Below are 26,582 nucleotides of genomic sequence, written 5' to 3'. Positions count from 1 at the left end.
GGATGGGCTAGCTTGTGGCGTTCTCACCAGGTTTTGTTACCCAGAATTCTTTGCAGACCTCAAAATTTGGCAAACAAAACACTTTTTCCACACATTTCGAAGATAGAAAGTTCTGGAATCCACAGAGGTGTTCCTTGCATGGATGACCTAGTGTTTTCTTACCCAGAATCCTCAGCAAACCTCAAAATTAGCTAAAAAAAAATCACAATTTTCACACATTTCTGTGTGCGATCAGTGCACCGGCACAAATTTCCTACCACCCAACGTTGCCCTCAGTCTCCTGGTAAAAATGATACCTCACTTGTGTAGGTGGGCCAAGTGCCTGTGACAGGAAAGAGCCAAAAACATGTTGAAAAAGAGGGGGAACCAAAGCAGGTTCAAAGCAGCAGTTTGAAAAAAAATCTTTTTTAGGCTGACAAGTGGGGCAGAATTTTTATTGGTATAGATGCAACAATGCTGGTTGGTAGGAATTTTGCGGATTCCTGCCAATTCCGGAAAGTTCCATCACAAAAATGTGGGAAAAATGGGTGATTTCAAGAAAAGTTGGAGGTTTGCAGGGCACTGTGGGTAAGAAAATGGTACAGGGTGCATGTGAAGCACACCACTGTGGACTCACCCAGATGTTTCGTTTTCAGATGTGTCTAGGTCTCATAGATTTTTCTACATGGCAGCATCCCAAAGTCCAAAAAGTGCAGCCCTTACCATTCCAAGTGGGACAATTTTGAGAGTTAGCCAAGCTCAGATGGCCCAAATGTAAAACCAAACCCCAAAATAATCAAATGTCCTCTTGCTTGCCGTTGGGATAAGATCTTTTAGTGTTGCAGGGGGAGAGCTGAAAGACTGTTACCCCCTTCAGTTGGGGTGGGGGCATAACCATGCCCATACTGGTTGGTAGCCACCACCTCACATTTTGTGTTTTTTTTATTCCCTGGCATCTAGAAGGCTTTCTGCCTCCCCCCAGGGAGTGGATCAGGGGTAATTGCCCCATCTGCCCACTGATGGGCAGAACAACTTTGTCCCCATTTATTTGGGGTGGGGGTCTGGCCATAACCTCACCCTCTTTTTTTGAAAAAAAATCTTCCCTCATCTATGGTGGGCTTTCTGCCCCCCTTGGAGGCAAATGGACCTTCCAAAAATAGGCCGATTTGCCCCCAAGGGAGGATGAAATGGCCAAAAATAATGTGCCCCTATGGGGAGCGACCCTTGTCCAAGGGGCAAACAAAACAAACACACACACCAATCCCTGGTGCTTTAGTGGTTTATGGCCCCAACGGGGGCAGAAATGACATAAAATAAATTTGCCCCCCATGGGAGCGACCCTTGCCTAAGGGGTCACTCCCAATCTGTAAAAAAAAAAAAACTGTGCCTAGTGGTTTCTGCCCCCCTTTGGGGGCAGAGTGGCCTAATTAAAATGGGCCAATCTGCCCCCAAGAGGGGCAGAAATGGCCTAAAAATAATTTTGCCCCCCAGGGGAGCGACCCTTGCTCAAGGGGTCCCTCCCCTTCATAGTTTGCATTAAAAAAATAACTTCCTGGCGTCTAGCAGATCGGCCTAATTAAAATAGGCCAGTCTGCCCCCAGGGGGGACAGAAAAGGGCTTATAAAAAATGCCCCCCCCCGGGGAGCGACCCTTGCTCAAGGGGTTACTCCCCTCATGGCAATATCCAAAATAAACAAACAAAAACAAAAATCCCTGGTGTCTAGTGGACATTTATGAAGCACGAACGCTTCATGGTGCTGCTCCTAAATGCAAAGCATTTCTCTTCTGATTACGCTGGAAGCTGAGCTTCCAGCGAGATGGGGGCAGCCCCTGATGAGATCAGCGCGTGTTCGCGTGTTGATGGCATCAGTCACTGGGGGGGTCGGGGTTTCCCTTACATCCCTGCCCATGGAAGGGGGCGGGAGGCCCTCGGGCTTGCGCTTCCCCCAAGGGCTGGGTGCTGGATGTAACGGTTACATCCTTAGCACCCAAGCAGCGCTGCCCAGGACGTAACCGTTACGTCCAAGGCACCCAAGGGGTTAATTTAAGAAGGCCATTGTCCTTTGAAGAAGTAAATAAAGAAATTCCAAATTACTTTACGATGACTGTAGCAAAGTTGCCTTTTCTGCCTGGTCTTCCTGGATTTTACAAATTTTTCTGAACCTAATACTTTCTGGAATTAAAACTCTATGCACTGTGACATTGACATCAAGGGCCACAGTGGGTGTGCTTTGCTCCTAAAATGGTGCTGTAAAATTGGTTTCTCCAAGTTGGTGTATTTAACTCTCTAGGTAAGGTTGCTCTAAATTGGTGCAGAAGCTGCAACACTAATATGGAGGCAAAGTGTCATATTTGCGCTGCAGTGTGTATTTACACCACCCACATATATGAGAAAACATTTATCACTTCAGGAACCACCACTGTGCTCTGGCGGTGTTGCACTTTAAAGGTACTGCATTAACATAAGGAAAGGAAATGTGCCTTAGTCACATAGGAAATCCTGTTTTCAAACTGTAAATAAGTCACCCATAGAGTGTGTAACACATAAATAGGGTCGCATTACAAATTACGAATAGTATACCACTAATGTGAAACAATGTCTGAGGGCTGTTTTTATTGTGCACATAAAGCTGCTTGTTTAAGGAACAGGCCAAGCTAGACAAAAATTACCGTTTTATAACTTTGCTTGTGAAAATGCTAGAGTGATGATTAAACATAAATTTCACTTAGCTCCAACATGCAATATAATAGTGAAAGAAGAATTATTATACAAAACAAAAGGCAGCCTTAACAGCTCTTCCTTTGACTGGAGATGCCAAGTTGGGCTAGCACGATCTGCTACAATTCATTACCTGCCCCATCCAGTCTTTCAGGCTCGAACCCCAGCAGAAGGGAGATCCATTTCTAACTAAGGCAAAGGGTGGATATCTCCTCTAAGTAAGGGTGGGGCTCATTGGAAGGTTTGTTGCAAACTGAGAGAGAAGTGCTGACAAAAAAGGGCGAGGATTTGTGAGAAACTAATTAGGACTGATTGATAGGAATAATCCAATTACTGGTTAGTTTACAGGATATGACTGGCGCCTCACCACAATCTCCTCATAACATTCCTGAACCTGGGAAGAAAACATCTCTAAAGAAGAAGTCACTACCTGACTGCTGGAAGAAGATTTATCTCCAGTATTTCAAGTCATCGACCACTGGTTTGTCTTCAACGGAGAAATAAAAAGCAGAAGAACTCTTCATTCCAAGACGCCCAAGGGACCATTGAGGACTGACCCAAGAAGAGGCCTGGCTTGAGACACAATGCTGTATAGAAGCCTGCCCTCAGGACCCAAGAGCTATTGGAGTGACCAAATGGAACCTCCAAGAGCTGGAGAAAGTTGCGTTCAGTAATTTCTGTCCATCTTTGGAGAAACGAGAAAAGGTGCGGAGGCTTGCCCATTCACAGTGCACCCTTAGAGGCAAGAAAACTAGATTTGCCCTGCTTGAAGATTTTTGCCGTGCAGAAAACTGGTTCATCTGGCCCTCATGGTAAAGGCAGCTGGCTTCATTGTGCCCTGCAAATTCAAGACTTCCCATACCTTTGGATTTTGAGAACCAATAAGATGACAAAATCCTAAAATAAAAAGCCTTGAGCTAGGGTGAGGCATCAAATCTATCACTGTGGTGAATGGACCAACAACTTTGGTTGCAGCTAAACAACGACAAATCTAGCAAATTGATACTGCTTGAACATACCATGTATTTCTCTAGGGAACGGCTGCTACTTGTGCCATACTAGTAGGGGTTGAGCAGAGATTTTTTATGACGCTTGTTCTAGCCTAACCAGATTGTGTTTATTAAGTTGGCAAGAGTAACAACCTTCCAAACTAATAACCCCGTTTCTGACTTCGACGCTGTACGAAACAATAAAACTATCCATGGTGAGTGCTGGTGCAACTTTGTATGGTGTGTGGTGTGTGCTATCTTGGCAAAGAAAAGAACACCAAAGGGAATACATAAATTTTTCTCTCACATTTTAAAGTCCATAGTCATATTTAATATGGTGGCATAACTTTGGTGTTTCTGGGATGGACACATATTTCAAAACTTTTTGTGGCATCTAACCCAATCTAACCCAATCTAACAACTGAAGCAGCCAAGCTAAGGCATGATTGCTGTATAAAAGGACACGTTTCTTACCTACTGTAACACCTTATCTGGTAGAGACAATATCTAGTTGCAGATTCCTTACCTTAGAATTTCCCCAGGCATCAGTCTGGATCCAGAGATTTTTGTCGAGCAGTACCCTTGTGAGCTGTTAGGTGGCGTTGATCGGCTCCACATCCATCATTGGTTTCATCCACACCGGGTATGAAGCTGCAGGTCCTATATAGATGCCACCCCGGCACGCTGACAACAGTTTTACACGACTTTCCATGCCAGAAGTGCAGAGCCATGAAGAACACTGACCACTTGTACGTCAAAACTAGGGCCCTAAAAAGGAGTCCCTATCCCTAGAAATCAGTTTGCAGAGCGGGAAGATGGGTGGATTGGTAAGAAATCTGCAACTAGATATTGTCTCTACCAGATAAGGCATGACGTAAGGTAAGTAGCCTGTCCATCTGATAGAGACATTTAGTTGCAGATTCCTTACCTTAGAATAGATACTCAATAGATACTCAAGCAATACCATCCCCGGAGGTGGGTCTGCAAACCAAGATCATACTAGAAAGTCCTGTAGGACTGAACGGGCTAAGTACGCATCCCTACTGACTTGACTGCCCAGGCACTAGTATTTGGTAAAGATGTGCGGAGATGCCCATGTTGTCGCTTGACAGATGTCAAAGACTGGAACTCTGCGTGCTAATGCAGTGGTGGTAGAATGAGCAGGCAAGCCCTGAGGGGGTTGCTTCTTAGCCAGTGTGTAGCACATTTTAATGCAGAGCACGACCCATCTGTAGACGGTTCTCTTCTGCACTGCCCGACCTTCCTTTGCACCCACATAACCAACAAAGAGGTGATTATCCACCGAAACTCTTTGGTACAATCAAGGTAGAACACCAACTCTCTTTTTGGGACCAGGAGGTGGATAATCTCCTCATCTTCAGAAGGATGCCGGGTGGGATAAAGTAGGCAAGGTGATGGATTGGCCTATATGGAAGAGCATAACCCCTTTCGGCTCTCGTGTGAACCTCCACTTTGTCAGGATATATAGAACGGTAAGGATGCTTTGATGACAATGTGTGCTGCTCACTCACCCTCGGGGCAGATGTAATGGCCACAAAGAAGGCTGTTTTCAAAGTGAGAAGCCTGAGAGGACAATTGTGGACAGGCTCAAAACTAAATTCAAATCCCTTTGGGGCATAATGATTGGAGATTGAAGGCCTTTAAGGAACCATTTTACAACTGGAGACTTAAACAAGGAAGGTTGATCAGGCAACCACAAAAAATCAGAAATGGCAGACAGATAAGCTTTGAGAGTGCCCAGGCACAGCCCTGCTATGCCAGCGAAAGGATAAACAACAAAAGGTCAGAAAGGGGGTCAACAGACTTGTCTGTGCACCATGCCACAAATTTCTTTCAATGACAGGTATATATCATTTTGGTGGAGGGACGCTCGGCTGCCGAGGTTATATTACTGACTTTGGGTGGAAGGTCAAAAGCTTTCAACTACCACTGCTCAATCTCCACCAAGAAGGAGGACACTGGACAGGTTCAGGTGGAGAACCCTTCCCTGCTGCTGCAACAAAAGATTCTCCCAAAGAGACAGTCTGATCAGAGGATCGATAGCCATGGTCAGTAGCTCGGCATACCAGACTTTTCATGCTCAGTCTGGAGCCACAAGGAGTACTTAGACTGGTCATTCTTGATCTTCTTGAGAACTCTGGGCAGAAGTGGTATGGGCGGAAAGGCATACAGTACAGAAGGCCTGAGTTCCACTCAAGATGAAAAGTGTAGTAGAGTGGTTGCCGCCTTGGAAACTGCAAAGTGCAATGCTCCTGTCATTGCATATGCAGAGGCGAACAGATCTAACCAAGGCTCTCCCCACTGCTGAAAGAGACCTTGCACCACCTCCATATGGAGACGCCATTAGTGATTGACCAAGCACTGTTGGCTGAGTTTGTCTGCTCTGGCATTCAGAGAGACCACCAGATGTTGAACCATCAGGGAAATGCCCTGGTGTTCCAGCCATGTCCAGAGGAGCAGGGCCTCTTGACAAATCGTCCACAACCCCACTCCACCCTGCTTTTTGCAGTAACACATGATGATGTTGTTGTCCGTGAACACCTGCACTACTTTCCATTTGAGAGACGAAAGAATGCTTTCAATGCTAGTCTGATTGCCCGGAGCTCCAACAGGTTGATGTGGAGTCCAGACTCCACCAGAAACCAGATGCCTCTAATCTCCGCCTCTCCCAGGTAGCTGCCCCATCCCAGGAGTGTTGCATCTGTCACTACTGTCAGGTATGGTTGGGGAAGGGAGAGGGATCTGTCTCTCATCCAATCGCGGGTTTGTTAGCCATCATTGCAGCTCTTGCGCAGTTCACTCCAATTTCGGGACCATGTCGGAGAGATTCCCCTGATGCGGTGCCCACTGGAACATCAGGTCCCCCTCCAGAGCCCGCATATGCCACCTGGCGTGAGTCACCAGCAGGATGCAGGAGGCCATGAGGCCCAGCAGCCTCAGAGTCATTCTCACTGAAATCCAGGATAGAGGTTAAAACATCGGTATCATAGCCTGAATATCCCAGACTCGCAGTTCGGGAGTTTAAGGCCGAAACTGCACTGTGCCCAGAACAGCTCAGATGAAAGAGGTCATCAGACAGGGAGTCAGGTGTGACTTTGGCTTGTTTATAGTAAGCCCCAGTACTGTAGGGACCAAAGGTCTAGGATAGGGCGAAGGCCCTTGCCTTTTTAGGCACCAGAAAGCAGCGGGAACAACAACCACAACCTCCTTCTGGCCAGGGACTCTCTCTAAGGCACCCTTGGCCAAGAGACACGTAACTTCCTCTCGGAGAATTGCCAAGTGATACTCCGTCATCTGATAGTAAGATGGTAGCATGGATGGAGTGGTAGTCTTGAGTGGAAGGGAGTAGCCCCTTTAGACTATCTGTAAAACCAACCTTTCTGATGTGAAAGATTGCCAGTGGAGCATTTGACGGCAGATCCTGCCTCAGACTGGTCCCTCGTGGGGAATTGTCAGACTAGAAGGTTTGGAGGCAGCTGCAGAGGGGAGAGGGTGGGGGACTGGCCAGACCACTGGTCCCTGATCCACAAAAATGGTGGATCCCATGTCGCCGGTCATGCAGAGGTTGGGCAACATGCGCAGCCCAGTGGCTGGAAGGGAACGGACATGGCTGAGTGCCGCTATAGTAGCCACGAAAGGGGTGAAAAGAAGACTGAGGGGGGCAAGGTGCCACCGTGAGGCCCATGGACCTGGCCACAGCACAAGAATCTTTGAAGTGCTTGAGGTTCAAGTCTGCTTTCTCCCCGAAAAGAGGTGTATGCCATTGAAGAGCATGTCCATAAGACTGGCTTGGACATCTCCCGAAAATCCAGGTGTCCTCAACAAGGCGTGGCGTCTAGGGGCCGCTGTTGATGCAATTGCTCTGCCCATTGAGTCAATCGTGTCCAGTCCACATTGGATCATAAACTTTGCTGCATCTCTCCCATAAACAACTGTTCGGGAAAGTACAGCCCAGGACTCCTCCAGTACCTGTGGCAGCAGTTGTGCAACCATATCCCGCAGTGTGTGGCAATAACTGCCCAAAAGGCATGCGGTGTTCACGGACCACAATGGCAGGTTGGCAGAAGAAAATGTCTTCTTCCCAAGTGTGTCCAGCCTTTTGGATTCCCTATCCAGGTGTGCGGATGGGAATGCACCCTGGAAAGTGGAGGCTTGGATAACCAAGCTCTCAGGGGTGGGGTGCTGAGTAGGAAAACCTGGGTCACCTGGTGCCGGGTGATGGTGGGAAATTGTTCTGTTCACAGGAGCCCTTGTGCTGGGTTTGGACCAGGTCCTCAGTAGGACATCCGGAAAGCTTAATTAAAGGGAAGCAGGGGTTCAGAGGATAAAGCACCAGGGAGAAGCACCTCTGTCAGGACGTTAGTCCTGACTGACATGAAGGCAGCTCAAGGTCCAGGACCTCGCCTGCTCCCCGCACCACCACAGAATATGACGCTCCCTCCTCCGTAGCCACGGTCGAGGGAGAAAGCATGCCAGTATCTGGTGAGGTATCCAGTCCACCGGTTTCACTCAGGTCTGTACAACAGTCCATGGGTCTTGGAGCTAGCATTGTAAAGGGTCCAGCGACCCCAACTCTTCCTCACTATAACCTAGCCCATAGGCTCAGGATCCAACATAGAGAACAAGGCCTCTGTTGGTGCTGGATTTGGCGTCGTACAATGCCCATCCTGCTCCCTGTTGGAGTCAGCAATGAGCAGGGTGTGGTGCTGCGAAGGGGCACAGGGGGCGCCGGAAGCGTTGATGTTGGGGCTGGAGCCAGGAAAGGTCAAGGTGGTAAGACCGGTGCCGGTCTGGATCCAGCAAGGGATCCATGGGTGCCCCTCAGAGCCAAAGGTGCTGGGGCAGAACCCGAAGGGGCCCCTTCCAACCCTGCCGGGCCCAAAAGTGCACCAGCAGAGTCAGACTGCCCAAAAATGAGGCGCATGGCCCTACAAAACTCCTTGAGTTGGGCAGAGGTCACTACAGCTCCCGGAAACTTTGGGAGGTGCTGAGTCAGCCCAGATACAGGCTCCACAGAAGGAGGCAAAGATCGACGATGCTCCCTTGTCTCGTTGGCCAACTGACAGTCCTATACCTTGACTTACCTAATCATACCGAGGACTTGGAGTGAGACGACGAAGGGGGGGTCTCCGTGACCGATCCCAAGACCTTCCTCATAGGGAAGATGGGAACTTATGCAGAGCCAATCGCCTGGCTGCCATGAGCTTTAGAGACCATCCCCTCAAATCTTCTGGATTCTTGGCCTGGCACTCGGAGCATGACTTCGGGTCATGGTCACGCTCCAAACACTAAAGCACGAGGTGTAGATCCATCACAAACATCAGCCAATGACAGGATCCACAGGGCTTGAAACCGATCTTGCAAGAAGACATCCCGATGCACCAGGAGTGAAATACTCAAAAAAGTTTCGACAAAAGTTGAAAAAGACTAGTCAAAAAACAACTGAGGGATAGCTCTTTCTTTGGATCAGTGATGGCTGGCATGGAAAGAAAAGAACTAATGTAAGCGCAACCGGGTGGCGCCTATTAAGGACCTACAATGTCATATCTGACACGGACAACAACGGACACGGAGCATATCGATGCCACCGAACAGCATGCAGGGGTACTGCTCAAGAAAAATCTATGGATCCAGACTGAGCCCTGGGAATATTCTAAGGTAAGGAATTTGAAACTTGATGTCTCTATCAGATCAATAACATAAATAAACATTTACATTCTGGAAAAAGTGAGCCGCTCTTCTATGAATGAAATACAATAATTATCTTATTACTTGTAGACTTAGTAGAGTTTTTCGCCTCTGGAAAAATACTTTTTCATGTTTAGTAAAATGATAGAAGGATAGATTTGTATCTTTATGAGCTGTGTTATTGGAGAAAAGAGTACACATTATAAGAATATGAAAGTATATTCAGTGATGCAAATCTGAAAGTTTCTGTTGGATTTGAGATTTTGGTAGCATGCAGTAGAAAAAAACATTCCCCTTATCATTCAAATTATACCACCTGTATCATTCTTTCAAGCAACATACCTGCAGAAGGGGCCTCATGGAAATGCTTAGTAAGGAGAAATTACTTAAAAACCTTCAGGTAGAGGAAACAACATAATCTAAAGCCCTTCCATTTTATACACAGCAATACTTGCAATGGAAATGCCTTAATACTATTTAGTGATAAGCATCACAGCAGCTTCTTGACCTAAACACATTTTAGTAATATCACATTGTCAAGCCCTAAACCTGTCAGTAAGTGCTTACAAGATTAGGTGCCATTAGCACAATGAATTTTTGGAGACTGCAAATGCCTGGTTTCACAGAATCGGGCTGTTTGTGGTTGCAAAAAATGGTTTTTCAAATGTACAAAGGTCAAACTGTGATTCAGTAACTTGCTATCGAAGCACAATTTAGGTTTGCAATTTGGTAATTAGGAGGGATGTGTTTAGGGCATCCTTTGCAAATACCGGTTAGCTGTGGTATGTATTAATGTTTTGCAACCAAGTTACGGTCACAAAACATTATTTACCGACTACTAAAAGGTAGTGGTAACCATTAGCAATGGGATGGGGTCCCTGTGGGACCACTTCCCCTATGAACATTTTAAAAAGTATATTTTTAAGAGCAAGCAGTGGTCCCACGGAGCACGGCCTATTCCTAACAAATAAATCTTAAAAGTTTAATTTTTCTTTTGAATGGTGTTGCATTTTCCTTTAAGGAAAATGGGCTGCATTTCAAAGGAAAAAGTTTGCTTCATTAAAAAGTGATCACGGACAGACCGACATACCTGTGATTACTGTGATTCCTAGTAGGTCACAAATTGTGACCTACCTGATTTAGTATTCATGAGGTAGGTCGATTTTTGTGACAACAGTGGGATTTGCTATTAGAAGGTATATTCTTTAGTATGTTAGAAATTGCGATTTCTGGATTGTAATTTGGTAAGAACTGCATTTGTAAATCGCTATTCCTATTCTTTGTACATATATCCCATAGGTCCTGATGTACAACTCCAGATTCAAATCAGGATGTGCGATTTGCATATTGACTGCTTTGTGAATGAAAAAGCAATTTGTGATGCGACCCATGTCCTATGGTTGTGTGATGGAATCACGCATACCTGAACCACGCATGCCTTAACAATAAGGTCTGAACAATGACTGCGTCTTTACTACGCATGTCTTTAACATGCATGCCTTTACAACAAATTGTGTTGTAAAAGCATGTTTGGGAAAGAAAATTGCGTGGTTAATTCCGCCCCACCCCCACCCTACACTCTAACACCGATACCCCAGTCCTGTAATCCATGCTGCCCCACCCCTTAAAACTGCCCCTTGCCCTGAGCCCTAAACCCCCCTCATCCTGAATCCTGAAACTAACTCCGTCTTACCCCTAAAACTACCCGACCCCCCGACCTGAGGGCTAAAACCCTGCCCTAGTCCTTAGAACTACACCGCCCCCGCCTTGAGCCCTAAAAACATGCTTCCTGCCCAAAAAACGAACCCGACCTCCCTTCGTCCAAAAAACTAACCTGACCCCCCTCACCCTGAGCCCTGAAGCTGACTCCGCCCAAACCCCTAAAACTACCTGACCCCCCCCCCGGCCTGAGGGCTTAAACCCTGCCTTATCCTTAGAACTACACCGCCCCCCACCTTGAGCCCTAAAACCTGCTTCCTGCCCAAAAAACGAACCCAACCTCCCCTCGTCCAAAAAACGAACCCAATCCCCCTTCACCCTGAGCCCTTAAACTGACCCCCAACCCGTAAAACTGCCCCCCACCCAAACCTCGCCCAAGCTCCTAAAATCCTGCTTCTTGCCCAAAAAACTAACCCAACCTCCCCTCTAGTCCCAAAAAAAAACTAACCTGACCCCCGCCATACCCCAAGCCCTAAAACCACCCCACCCCTAAAAACTATCCCTCCAAATCCAGGCCCAGTACCTAATACCCTGCTCCCTGTCCAAAAAACTAACCTGACCCCTGTCCAAAAAAGCTAACCCGACTTCCCTCCCTCTGCCCTGAACCCTAAAACCACCCCGCCCCTAAAAACTAACCCCCCCTCCCTAAACCCAACCTCACTTACCTCTCCAGATGCTTCCTGCTCCTGATCTAACCCGGACAGCTAGACCAATATATGCCTTAGCCATGCATATGCGTGGTTAAGGCATATGTGTGGTTAAGGCAGACTGCACGCCTATGCCTGGTTCAGGCAAGCGTGGTACAGCTTTCTTAGAAACGGCTTGCATAGCTCAGCTTGCATTGTTAAGGCCTTTTCACATACTGATAAGTCAAAATGCACATTGTGCACCTGCAGAGGAGGTTGGGGGGGGAAGAGCAAAATAACCTTACTAATTAATAATAATTAGGCAGTTCACAATTTACAACACAGTGTGATTGGCTGTGAAGGCACGGATCACTGCATTTGTATTTCCAAACAGGAAACCTCTTTTTTTAAGAAACAAAAAGCATCCCGTGTCCATTTAAGGAACAGATACTGCTTCAAAAAATATTTTTTTATTTGGGAACATATTTGCGGGGATAAGTAGTGGTCAATTGGTTGTTATACTGTTACTAATGCATAGTTTTTCTGGAATTTTTAAAGAAATTTTAAATCAAAGCCTTTGAGTTTAGAGGGTTTGGGTCTACGAGGTACCAACCTAGGAAAAAACACTTCTCTTTCATTTTTATATATCCCTCTCCACTGCTGCAAGAGGAAGTCAGCATAACAGTAGAGGGGAAATTTTGGTTGGAGTGCTAATGCTTGCAGGCACTTTCCTCTGCTAAACTACCAATGCCAAGTCAAGTGCTCCCATCCAAGCATGACAATGGCTGGAAAATGTAACTTTTGTACTCCAAGATTGTAAATTATACAACTTTATTATAGGTTCGATTCTTAATGTCAGTTGGGGCCAGAGGTGAATTTTTCCTAGATGGCTTGATTTATGAATGTACATTCACGTTTGGTATTCACAAAACATGAATTTACCACTGCAAATGGATTTGGTCACATGTACAGTAACAATAGAACTGTGTAGTACAACATGTGACAAAATATAGTCACAGTGGTGCTGTGTGGATAGCCCTGGTGAAGGTGTGCTGTGGGTAGTCACAACTCTGGCCAGAGCCAATCCCACCCTGGACTAAGATTTACTCCTGTCAAGGATTCAAACTGTATCCAGGATAGGAATGTGAGTCCCTCCTCCATAAAACTGGTATAGGTCTATGGGAAGAGGTTTCTCCCTGGGAAAATATTTTCGCTCTTTACAAAGTACTGACAAAAGCATAAATGTGCATATATTTTAACTACGCATTTGTGTATTGCAGGACAGATGTGACACTCAGAGCTTCACTAGAGAACTGAGGTGTTTCAAAATGGCTGCTATTATACTCTAAAAGTTGTGAGTTAAATCTTTTTACATTTAAAGGTATCAATGAGATGTATAAAAATTCAGTGGTAGATGGGTAACTCAGAAATATGGAAATACGTTAGCCCTCCAAAGATTATACACTGTCAATAGTAGCATGGAAAAATTGGCCTACCTCTTGTCAACTAAAGCCTGACATGCCCCACCTCCTCTCTGCTTAATCAGGTACACAGACCTTGTCTTAGACTTTGCCTACTTTTTGTCGACTGATTTCTGAGATGTCTTGTCCTGCTGTCTATTTAGTGGGATCCTCAGACTTTGGATACCTTCTTTTGCTTAGACCTAGTCCTTCTCTCTAGTAGACCACTCCTGAGATTTGTCCTTATCATAGTATTTCCTTTCTCAGGTATGTCTTAAGTGCCTCCCCATGACATGTCTTTTCAGACTTGGCCTACTCTCTGTTGGCTAACGCTTCACACAGCACTTCCTGCTCTCTGCTGATTTAGGTGCATAGACCGTTTCTCAGGTTTGGCCACACTGGTGCAGATTACCTCCTGTTGCTTATGTTGTCATTCATGCTGCGGTCTTTGTAGGCAGCATCTCGACTGGAGCTCTTGATATTCTGATGGGTGTCATACAGGCACATCTCGCCGCTCTGTTCTGCATGCCGTTTCTGGAGCTGTCGGTATGAAGAGTACAGCTCTTCGTCTCCATCCTACAGAGTTTGAAAAAAGGAAACACAAAAAAACAATAATTGCAAAGTCCTGCAAGTGCTATCTCAGAATTACACTTTTCGTATGTATCTTAATGGATTCATGTTAATGGCGGGCACTCCTTGAGGACACAGGTAGAGCTAATAAAAGGAAAACAAAACGTTAACAGTTAAAGATAATTAATGGTCTCCCTTTCATTTACAGAGTCATGGTATGCTAAATAGATGGTAAGCACTTTAAGAGCACTGCAGACTTGCATGAATGCAGTAGTATCTCATCACTGCACAGAATCACCATCATGCGTATCCACCGCCAATGCGGGCAATGAAGAAAGTGCAGATGAATGCAGAAAAACGTGCAGTGATGTTGACCAACCCTTTTATCTTGAGTTTATGTAATGCAGGACTCTAAGTAAGGGTCTTCCTGTGTCTAAACATTTTTTAGAAATTGGACTGATTTTCCTAAAGCGCAGCCAAGGCAGTCTGTGAAATGGGTGCCCTGAACCACCTTAAAACATACATTGCTTCCTACGTACATAGTCTCTTCTAATAGAGAAACCCACCCCAGGCTTTTTTTACATACATTTAGCTGAAAAGGCGAATCCTGGGAGAATCTAGATCGGGGCAGTGTTAGAAAATGTGTGCCTGCTACTGAATTGTGGGAGTCTCAAACTGTTTATTCTCTGCTTTGAGAAATTCCAGGAAATTTCTTTCAGCGATTTTTCTTATTAATTGTCAGGCATGCAAGCTTCCAGGATTGCAGTCGAGGAACACCCTACTAACATCAAAGATGGGTTGCAGGTGTTCCCCACTATTCTTGACGTTAGTCTCCCTAGCCATCCTTACTCTCCAGGTAGCTTGGCTGAGCTGTCATGGACTAGCGCAAAGAAGGTGAAGAAAGCTTCCTTGAGCTTTACGGGTCTACCTCAGTGCAGGTGGTGTGAAGTGTGAGTTTGGGTACAACACATCAGATTTACTGACGCTGTGATGCATATGTTTATATTTTTCTTACGTGTTTGTCATTGTTACATGTCTGACAGTTCTTGTTAAAATAACACTGGACTAGTTTTTCACATATTTACTACACACTTTCTGCTGCTCACATCATGAAAGTCAGAGAAGTTTAATAATTGTTTCCATCCTCAGCAGAATGGTAGATACAAATTTGCTTTCTGATTGACCGTGTGCGAGTTCAGTGCCAGCGGAATTTCAATGATACCACACATTAGCTTCCATAAGCTTCTTAGAGGACCAAAAGTAGCATCATCTTTTGTCCAGTGTAACAAATGTGGATGTTGAGCGGATATAGGGCTTCCACCTGCTCCACAGACCTTAATGCACTGAAAAGTTATAAACGACCCTAGCAATTGGGGTGGGGCAAGCAGGGTGACTGGGTGCCAGGGAAAGGTGCTGCCATTTGGTTTCTAATGTAAGGCTTACTCGCATACAGGTATGTGAGGGCAGTATATGACTGCAGATATTAGGATTACCTAATAAATGAAGCTAAGAGCCAGGTATATACTATACGCACGAGGAAAATACGAACAGGTTAGGGATGTGTGATGAACAATATACGGGTGTGCAGAGCTGTCACACTTATTTCGTTTTTAGTTCTTGAGATGTTTATGGCTATGATAATTCTTTTTCACATGATTTAAACAAGATTAGTATATAACACCTGCTAACAATTTATAAGAGACCATTACTTGTGTCTGGAGTACAGGGTGGTGCTTTACTATATATAGATGCAAATTACTCTGACAGGTTTGTCTGACTTCTATCTCCTTTACTCCATAGGCACATCATGCACTAGCAGATGTGAAAGACACCTGCCAGTTTTCCACTTCTTTTTGGGGTTGAGGAAATGTACCTGACATGATCCTAAAAATCAGAGGGTACACAACAGTTGCAATATAGATGGAAAGTTCTGCCAGAATTGTTATTTTATATACAAACATTATAATACCTTACATTTATGAATACATGTACTGACATATAGTTACCAGACACACAATGAAATTCACAAGTCAATTAAAACAACAAATCAACACAAGTAAGTGCAGCTAAAACATGGGGCACACAGGTTACGCAATATGCCAAATATGTACTGATGGCAGATACTTGCACACAACAGGCAAAATACTTAATATCTGCAAGTACTAAAGACAATTGTGAATATTTATCTGTTTTTTAATGGAATGGAGTAAAAAAAAAAATCTTTCTGGGTATTTAAAAGGCTTGCGCCCTTCCAACCACATGGCCTATGTTCTGAGGACCTGCTGATGCAGGCCGACGTCTACCACTTTCTCCTCCTGCCTCCACGATGCAAATTAATAAAAATATGGTACATATGCCCAATACTTATCCATGGATGTTCAGGCTGCATTACCCTTCTGGTTCCTACCCTACTCAACCACAAGAAATAGGTGTGGTTAGTGACAGAAATGCCTGTATGTTTTAGGAGAGGGTGAATGGCATATCTGCAATGCAACATCAGCACTTTGCAAATGTTGTCTGAACCATCCTAAATTTAGAATTCACTTTTCACATCGTTGGAGTTGTGGCTTCTCATCACAATGTATACTTCAGGCCCACACACTATCACTTCCAGGGACAGTTTCATTGATCCAGCGCATTATTCTCATGCCATTACTGTGCTATCCCATGTATAAGCTTCACAGCATGTACAAGCTTCACAGCCATATAACACAAAGTGCCCTGGGGTGCAACAGACGTTTTCAGTGGCTTTGCGTGCCCCCAGGCACTTTCGTGTTACAGAAAGGGCACAGACGGTTGTGCAGCTCTTTCTATAATACAGACAGCGATGGCGCACATATAGCGCTAGTGTTATCACCAGAAGGTGTTCCCTCATATGCATGGGGACATGGCCCCATGCAAATGAGAGAGTCCCTTTATCCCTGCCCCCACTCTGTATTATAGACGCACGTGCAGAGGCGAAGGTGCACTGTAATTGCGCCCCTAATGGCAGCCCTCTGGAGGCGGAACGGGGTCTTATGGACCCCCCCCCAAACATTCCCTTGCAGGTGAGTGCAGTCACTCACTGCACCCTCCTGCAAGGGGATCTCTAACCCCTCTTATAGGTGCAGGCGGGTTGCCACCTGCGCAGTGAAACACAGAGTGGCTTTAAAGCAGCTGCTCGGTTTTTCCTGGGGGCAGCGCATTCATGCTAATGGGACGCATTTTCCTTGAATGCGCTTGTTACAAACAAGGAAAATGCGCCGTATGCGTGATACGGTCCCAGGACAGCAAAGGGCTTGTGCCCGCCTGGCTGACCGTAATGCTTTGGATCGCACAGTGAGAGAATAACAGAGGCCAAAATGGGACCAGAGTGCAGCTGTTTGCCACCAACTTGTATAGTGGGTTGTCATTCCTCGCACTTCAATACAGGTAAAAAGAAACTAAGGAGGGCTGTTTGTAGAACAGGGTGTATTTTGTTCTAGGACTGCCCCTTAAGTCAATGATGAGTTGGGCGTAAGGATCACGCCTTCTATGATTAAGCGATGTTGCAAAGGTCACCTAATGTTCTACAAGTCATCCTTTCAACTCACTGATTTCTTATACAGTGATATAGATGTCTGCGAAAAGCTTCAATATGTAGGCATCAGTGGGCACTATTGTCTTCTGCAGTTTCATTTGTTAAATCCTTACTGCAGTCAATCAAATTGTTTAATTGTACCCATAAAAACCACAAAATCAGGCAAGCAGCGAATTAAAATCCAAAAAACAGTCAACCAATAAATATGAAATGCAATGTAATTTTGCATCAGATTGCACTGGAGCCAGAGAGCTGAGTTACCAATGCATGGCATTTGATGCACACAACCAAGGCAAATGCCTACATTTGGGACTGTGCACACGTTTGATTACGCCAGCTCCACAGAAGCCATGTGCGGCTAAAGACCAAATCGTAAGCAAACATTATAGGGTTTAAACTCAGCTTTCTATTGCTGCAGACTGTACCAAAATACATATATATGGGAAGCAAGGGACATCAAGAGAGACCTAATATCTATCTTAAAATTGCATTATTTGATTCTGTTAGTTGGATGATTTTAACATTTAACATGCCCTGTACAGCAGCACCATAGTTTTAGGAAGAGAGTGTCACACTAATTGGCTGTTTTAACTTACTGCACAACTCAAAGAATCGCCTAGCAATCTCTCTTTCACAGTTAGCTCTATTTGGGGTGATACTCTCTTATACCCCAGATCACAGTTGTTTCCCTTTCCCTTTAGCCCCATTTCCCCATTTCAACCTGATGAGGTTGCTGAGTTGCTAGAAGTCCCACGACCAACAGTAAAAAATAAACAGAAAACTTTGATTAAGATTCCACCAGATTTGTCTCCTTATAAGGTCACTTTTTCCTCCTCTTTTGGATGCTCACTCTACAATTGTCGGTCTGCTGTCAAACACTGCATTGAATTAGCACATATTCTAATCGACTACAATCTGGATTTGGTGAACTAGACTGAAACTTTGTTCAACGTGAACTCCCAAACATCTATGGACCACCTTCTTCCACCTGAATACTCCATTTTAAGACAAGATAGGATAGGAAAAATTGGGGGCGGAGGGCCCTTCATCCACAGAAATCCCATACCTTGTCACATTATGGCCTCTGACTCCTACCCCCACTTTCCGAAAATGTGCAGCTAAACTTAAGTCCATTGCCTCAAACAATACTGTATTTCAAATCAGTGACCATCTTACTGGTGATAATTATGTTGTCACTGAAACTTTTGTTGACTTTGTGACCGCTTACCTCACACTGTCATACAAGGACAACATTTGTGTTGGTAACCTCAGCACTGAGGCAAACCCAAAGAGAATGATGACTCCCTCCTAGCCCCTTTTCTACTTGAAAAAGGTCAGTCAACAACACCATTGAAGTGGACTGAATTGAAGGGAAAACACTGAGATTCCCTTCTGTTTGCCCTCTCATAGGTCCACAAGAGGAGACCTCTCTAAGCATCACAAAGACTGATCAGAGATGTGAGTAGTACCAATAGAATACACCTTACCTGCTGATTTAAAATTTTTCTCCCTACTTCTCCTGCCAAACACAATGGGATTTTAACATTCAATGTAGTATTCTTTAAAATTGTGAATAAGTCTATTGCGTTAAAGAAGCAAAGAGTCAAATGTGAGAAGTCTGCCTTCTGGTTCGGCAAGGACTTGAATGAAAAGAAAAAAAGATTAAGATTAACTAAGATTAACTATATGATCCTCGAGTGCTACTCAGTCCACAGCCAACATGGAACTGGCTTGTGCATCATGGTCAAGGCACTCCCCCACTTAAAACACAAATTATCTTGGCCCCTTGTGTACCCAAATGTTTACCGCTTGTCTTTGGGCATCATTTCTTTGCCACAATCTTGGAAAGTCGCGTACACAATCTATCGAATCAATCTATATCAGGAAATCACTCTAAAATGGTTTTTAATCTGGTTTTATGACATGGGGGGTGCTGAAATTGTCATTTTGCTAATCATTGATGATGCTCTGGCTTGACAAAGGTGACTCTTACCCCCCCAATCCTACTTGAAATCTCCACTGCATTTGACACTGTACATTATGACAGCCTCATTGTCATCATAACACAGGATTTAGTGATATAGGAATGTACTGGTTTACATAATCCCAAAGAACTGATCACACATGGTCAAAATAGACTCTTCCATCCAAGGCATGTCTCAAGGTGTTCCTCCTGGTTCTGTGTTAGCCCCCTGCACTTTCTAACCTAAACATGGAACAATTAGTGAAAAATCAAGCAATCTAGTGTCACTTACCACTAACACACTGATGGCACCGAGATCTACATAAAGGTCACCTCCCCTGAAGACATCACTTTAGCCCCTATGACTATTGACAGAAATCACATGTGGATTATGGCTCATCATCTCAAATACAACCCTCATTAAACTAAGCTTCTCATTTCCTTCCAACCAGACCAATTAGTATGTCTCATTATAAATTTGCTACACCTAGTTAAAATTGAGGCAGATAACTGGGTTATCAGAAATGCAACCAAACATGAATAATTTATATTTGTGTAAACTGGAGTTGAAGGTTCAAGACTGATTCAACACCATGTTGATTGTATGACAGAGTTCTATATTGAAACTATTCTGTATACAAAAAAATAAAAACAAGAATAAGGTTTCCGACATACATTCCAACATCGCATATTTGTTATTCTAGAATCAATGCCTTTCTCTGGACGTTATCAGCACCAGTGCAGTTACTGATATCAGCCACAAACGTAAATAGTTGAGACCTAGGCTCATATGTTGGCTTAAAAATATCAGAGAGGAACTCATAGTTTTTCTTATTTTCACCCTGAACTTCTTATTGAGATCTAACAGCCTACTTTGGTTAACATTTACACTGGGGCCCCAGCCTCTGGTGTGCGTATTCCTGAACAAGTCTGCCTCATCCACTGTCTTCACAAGATCAGGAAGTAACTATTTTTTTCTTCTCCATCCTGAACATCTAAGATACAGACATAAGTGCTTCATTTTGCAAACTTCTGGAATTAAATGTGCATAACAGCAAACTTTGAAACTGTATCATCCTAATTTCTTGACAGGGATAGTAAAACAGAGTTAGGTGGGTACTGAATTGAAGTACTGTCCATTAATGGTTATAGCAAAGGCCAAGGATTGAACTGCCATGTAGAAAGCACTGCAGTGTTACAAACAGATGATCATTTTAAAGAGAACAACCACTGACTGAACATGGTGGATGGAGCATTCCATCATTAGGTAGGATTTATTTGTCTGAAAAGAGGTCAAGAAATAATTAGGCAGTAACGTCAATCTTATATCTATCTCAAGTATGATAGAATGACTAAAGTGTAAGGATTAGGTCGACATGAAATTGGTAGTCATAAACCTGTCCGTTAGTCTTTCTGTCAGTTTGTCATACTGTCCCTTCATGTGTGCCAGCTTTTGTGCAGTCTGACTGAGCTCTGTTATGAGGGACAATCTGTGTGCATGTATGTTTTTTGATGTATGAATCTGCCTCTGTGTATTAGTTAGTGGCTACAGGTTCAGGCTCTTCCTATCTTTTCCGGGAGTATTTTCTAAAAAACTACTAGTCTTACCTCTATATCAGGCAGACACCTCTCCATCAGTCACAGAGTGCCCCAGTGGACACCCTAGGTTTATGTTTATACCTTTTTCTCTCTCCTCCTTACTTCTATAACCTGCAGACTATTGTTTTCAATTATTTCCTTAATGACAACCAAATATCTAAAGTGAGTAACAGGCTACCTATACAATGTTCCTTCAGCTTCCCTGCTTCCCACTCTGCTCTCTCATTTAGTGCTTTCAGGTAGCCTCAAAAAATTAAAAGGCACTGTAAAAGCAACTAATATGTATAGGCAACTGCACGTCAGGCTGTATATATGAATGGGTGCATGAATATTGGTAACTGTGTGCATGAGGGCCTGTAAGTCTCGGTGCATGAGCTCCTCTGTGTGCTTGTGTGGTGGCATATGTGTTGATCTATATGAGTGTGTGAGTGCCACTAGGTATGATGCATTGCATATTGACATGTATGTATCATGTATATCAATGTGTGCATGGAAGGTACATGCATATGGGCACGAACCATACAAAGGACAAACCTATTGGCTTTGTTAATCAATGTTTATCTTGATGTATTAGAAATCTTCAGAGGTTGATTTGCTGTAAATAAGCACTATTATTTTACGGCTTGAAGTGTAGTGGTGAAATGCTTTAGGAGTTTTGCCTTGACAAAAGCTACTGAAATACGCAGAGCAGTTCACTTACTGTTATGATGAGTTCAGAGGGTCAGAGGGCGTTTTATTAAAGGTTTCAGATGCTCAGCTATGAAAGTAAGGATTATTCTGGGACCAGTAATCATGTTTAAGATGTGTTAAAAAGAATAACTAAAACACCTGCAATTTCAAAAGCTCACCATGTACATGTCCCAATTGAGACAATTTGGTGCTCGAATGGGTAGAGGATTTTTTGGTAATTGGATTACTGCTGGAGGGGGTGAAACAACACTCAAGCAGCAACCACAATTATTGTCAGGGTGAAACACAAGCATAGCCCAAATTAATCTCTGCTTGGCGCAAAGCAGTCTGGCTTATCTTAGAGGCAATGTATTTAGCACTTCAAACAGTAATAAAGTGAAAACAGAACATCAGTAAATTCCCACACCAATTAAGACAAGTAGAGTAAAATTTCATAAATTGATACCAAATAGCAAAAATCCAATCAGTAGACACCAAAGATATGCATTTTTAAAATATAAAGTGAAAACAGTGCCTAGAAGCACAAAGCACCAACTGTGGTTATTTGTTATGCCAGAATGGGTCAAAGTCACAAATACAGGCCAACAACCGTGATGGAGTTTAGGCCGGATACTTGGAGCAAGTTAGGACTGCTGAACAAAGCACCTTGAATCCTGGATGAGGAGCATTACGGGATCCCACGTTGAAGATGTGTTGTGCAGCATTCAGAGGAGCTGCAAGTGTGCGATTCAGATTCCTGCGTAGTCATTGAGGATGTTGTGACAAGGAGCTTGCAATGCGAAGTCCTGTGTTGAAGATGTGTCATGCACCGAAGGTTCCAGGGAAACTGTGGGGCAGCGATGAAAAGGATGCCTTCGAAGAGGGGCTTGCAATACGAAGGCATGCAACAAGGATGTGTCACATAGCGGCGGTTCCCATGTCCAGGCTGTGATGTAAGGTCCAGCACAAGAAATGCACTACATGCAGCGGTTCAAAAGCAGCTTTGACAGATGCGTCATGCTGCATCAGTTCTGCTCACAGTTCCATAGCTGGACTGGCAAAGTACCTTCAGGCCCACTTCCAAGGCTCCAGGACTGGGTTGGCACCACTTGGTGTGGGGGTGAAGGGGTGCGGGGACGGGGCAAGACTCACAGCAAGTAGAGTCCAGGTGCTGGGTTTAAGATGGCTGGAGCCCTTTTTGTCCCTGAGGCTCTGATCAGGAGAATAGCCAACTAGCCCTTGAAGGCACTCTGGTGGTCCTATGTTCAAGATGTACAGCCAGTCCTTTCAGTCAGGCAGGAGGGCAGCAAAGTATCAGTCCTTCCTGCACAGCAGCAGAGCAGTCCATATGATTCTTTCACAGGTCCAACAGTGCACTGAAAAGCTGGTCACAGCGTCAACCCCTGTGTGAGTGTTCCCAGGTACAGCCCATGTGATGTTGAAGTGTGGTAGATGACAGCTCCTCCTCCTCATCAACTCAGAGACGGCCCATCCTGGAAACACATATTGCCCTTTATTTCACTACCAACTACACCTAGTCATGTAACCCAGGATACAGTTGCCAAACAGCTGGGACAGAAAAATTCCAACTTTCTAAAGGTGGCAATTTCAGAATTGTGAGTTATAATCAGACTTTACCTTTAAAGATGGCCTAAATTACAATTGTTTAGACACCAAATATGGTATTTCTTTCTGCTCCCAATGGAAAGTTATTACTTATTAAATGTAATAGGTTAACCTAATGTTAACCTGTGGGAGAGTCCAGTCCTGTAGTAGTGCCAAATTAAGTTAGGAGTTTTTCACTGCCTGGACATGTAAAAGGTAAAGGTAAATGTCCAACTTTTAACACACACTGCACCCTGACCTATGGGTTACTTAGGACCTATGCTAGGGGTGAGATATGTATGGAAAGTTTAGACCTGGCAAAAGGTTTATTTTGCCAGGTCGACATGACAGTTTAAAACTGTCCACACAGGCTGCAATGGCAGGTCTGAGACATGCTGAAAGGTTACGTAGGTGGGTGACAAAATAAATGCTGCAGACCCACTAGTAGCTTTGAATTTACAGGCCCTGAATATATGTAGTACCACTGTACTAAAAAGGTACAAGTAAACTAAGTGTGGCAATTGCCTGTCAGGCAATTCTTACTATGTTTAAAGGAAAGAGCACACACACTTTAGCACTGGTTAGCAGTGGTAAAGTGCACACAGTCCTAAGGCCAACAAAAAATGGAACTGGTAAAAAAATGGAAGAGGAAGGCAAAAAGTTGGGGAGAAGTGCAACCTAGGCCTGTCACCTCTAGCAGGATTAAAATTGTGTTGGAGGTGGCCCTTTTGCAGGTATATGTTTTTGACTGTTAGCTGCATTTCGTTTTTGTTGGTTTTAGGACTCTAGGCAGACCAGTGCTAAAGTGCAAGTGCTCCCTGTCTAAATTGTATTGGTGATTGGTTTATCCATGATTGGCATATTTGATTTACTACTATGTGTGCCCAGGGCCTGTAAATCAAAAGCTGCTAGTGGGCCTGTAGCACTGACTGTGCCACCCACATGAGTAGCTCTGTAAACATGTCTCAGACCTGCCACTACAGTGTCTGCATGTGCAGTTTTAAACTGCCATTTTGACCTGGCAAGTGCCCCCATTTGTCAGGCCAAAACCTTCCCTTTTATTACCTGTAGGGCATCCCTACAGTAGGCCCAATGCAGCCCCATGGGCAGGGTGCAGTGTATTTAAAAGGTAGGACATGTACTGGTGTGGTTTACATGTCCTGACAGTGAAATACGGCTAAATTAGTTTTTATCTATTGCAAGGCCTAGGGTAACATGGGGATTGCGTTGAAATATCTTTCAAGTATTATTTCCCATTGGAAGCAAAAAAAAGATATATGGAGTTTGGGGTTTCTGAGCTCACAATTTAAAAATAAATTTGTGGGTGAAGTTGGTTTTCAAATTGTTTGAAACTGCTTCTTTTAGAAAGAGGGCATTTTCTTGCTTAACCGTTCTGTGCCTTCGCCCGTCTCCTGAAAACATGTCTGGGTCAGGATGACAGTTGAGCTGTTTGTGCATTCACTATAGACAGTCACACAAAGGGAGCTGAGGTGTGCCCTGCATACCCTGATGGCCCATCATCAGGCTCATGGGTTTTCGTGACCTAGGGTGTTGGGAAGAGACAACACTTGCACCTGAATAGGGCTGTGCCTGTCCTCACACAAAGCTGTCTCCGATCCCTTGGAGTGTGTCTGGGGCCAAGACAGGATCTTGTGCACTACAAAGAGTTTTCTTTGAAGTTTGCCTACTTCAACAATGGGTATAAGTACTGGAGCTCGGACACCACATATTTAGAATCCTTCTGCACTGAGGAAATTCTGTTAGGAAGAAGAGCTGGATGCTGTAGGAGGGACTGCTATTCTGCCTGTTGCTTTGTTGTGCTGGCCTGCTGCTTGTTGCTTCTCTGCTGGGACTGAAAGATCTGGACTTGGCTTTATACATCCTGCTTTCAAAGGTTCTCCAAGAGCTTTGACTGAGCTTGCCTCCTGTTAAGAAGTCTCAGGGATATCAAAGACTTCACCTGCCAGTGCCCGGGCTCTCTTGCCAAGAGTCTTGACTTGCCAAGTGGTGCCAAGTCCAGTTTGTGGGTCCTTGGAAGTGAGTTTTGGTGCAACAAGGAAGAAAATAGTGGATTGACTTCCAGAAAAACTTCGGAATTGGAGCCGCTCTCTGACCCCACGCCGCTGCCTGCACTGGAGCTGTGGTCTCCGCTGAGTGAAACAACCACGGCCTATAAAACAGGCCCAATGACGTGCAGTGCCTCTGAAGTCCCACCATAGAGTGAGTCCAGAGTGCTGTGTCACTGACATCTGTGGCACCCGACTCCGACTCTGAGCAGGACCTGTGGCTCCATGGTTTGATTGTGACACTGCAAAGTTGACTCTTTGCATCTTGACTTGCTAGATTCATCAACCCCGACTTGTTGTAAGGAACTGATGCCTCGCTGCCAACGCTGCATCACCTCCTCTGTAACAGTAAGGAACCAACACCTCACCTACCCTGCCTACCAATAAGGAACCGACACCTCACCTTCCCCGTGAAAGTAAGGAACTGACGACACATCCGCTTCAGCGGCACCTCACCTCCCCGACTCTATGCAACATCTTTGTTTATTCATCATTTTCCAAGGTACTGTAACCGGGGTCTACACAACTCTAGCGCTGGCCGCGCTCCCTCGTGGGTGGCACCAGACTGTTGGAAGCAACACCACCAAGCCACTGAGGTAGCCCCAGTTGGAGCTATTGTGTTTCTAAGTGCTATACTATATTTAATCTTTGAAAACTCATATATTTACTTGTGTATGTTGGATTTTTGTCGTTTGGGCCTTGTTTTACTCAGATAAATATTGGCTATTTTCTAAACTGGCATGGGGTACTTTTGTGGTGTTTTCACTGTGTTACTGTGTGTGTGTGTACAAATACTTTACAGGTTGCCTCTGAGATAAGCCTAACTGCTTGAGCCAAGCTACCAAGGGGGTGAGCAGGGGTCATCTGACCTGGGTGAGTCCACACCCTTACTAGAGGAGTGAGGGTCCCTACTTGAACAGGGTGCAAACCACTGCCAACTAGAGGCCCCATTTCTAACAACTTGAAAGAAATGCATGATGATCAAATTAACCCAATGGGTGTGCTGTGCAATAGTAATGATACTTATGGAACCAATGTCTCTGATGTTACATTACCTAAAGTTAATCTACTTAGGACAAAGAAGCCCTTGCAGAAATGAATAGGTTAATTACTTTCAGTAACACTCTTTCTGTTGGATAATATATGTAACCGCAGATTCCTCACATCATGAATATCCCTAGATGCCAGGCTGGATCCGGAAATTCAGAAAGCAGTGCTCCTGCACTCTAGCAGGTGGTGCTGGATGGCTCAGTACCAACAGGTTTCCACTCTGGAAGTGATGAACGGAGATATATAGGAACCACCCATGTGTGCTGACATCACTTTCTTTCGTATGCTTATCTGAGCCCC

At 44.6% G+C, this 26,582-nt stretch overlaps 1 protein-coding gene across 1 annotated transcript in view; it reads right to left on the bottom strand.

The window, feature by feature from the left end:
- The window catches only part of PLCG2 (phospholipase C gamma 2), a 414,427-nt gene that overhangs the window by 10,590 nt on the left and 377,255 nt on the right, over positions 1-26,582 (bottom strand). The window contains exon 32 of the mRNA XM_069216644.1: positions 13,614-13,777. Within this exon, the coding sequence (XP_069072745.1) occupies positions 13,614-13,777 (164 nt within the window). The remainder of the gene's footprint in view (positions 1-13,613; positions 13,778-26,582) is intronic.

The sequence above is a fragment of the Pleurodeles waltl genome, chromosome 12, assembly GCF_031143425.1.
Source record: "Pleurodeles waltl isolate 20211129_DDA chromosome 12, aPleWal1.hap1.20221129, whole genome shotgun sequence".
NCBI lineage: Eukaryota > Metazoa > Chordata > Amphibia > Caudata > Salamandridae > Pleurodeles > Pleurodeles waltl.
Note: the sequence above shows the minus strand (reverse complement) of the source record. Positions and strands in the feature narration are given on the sequence as shown.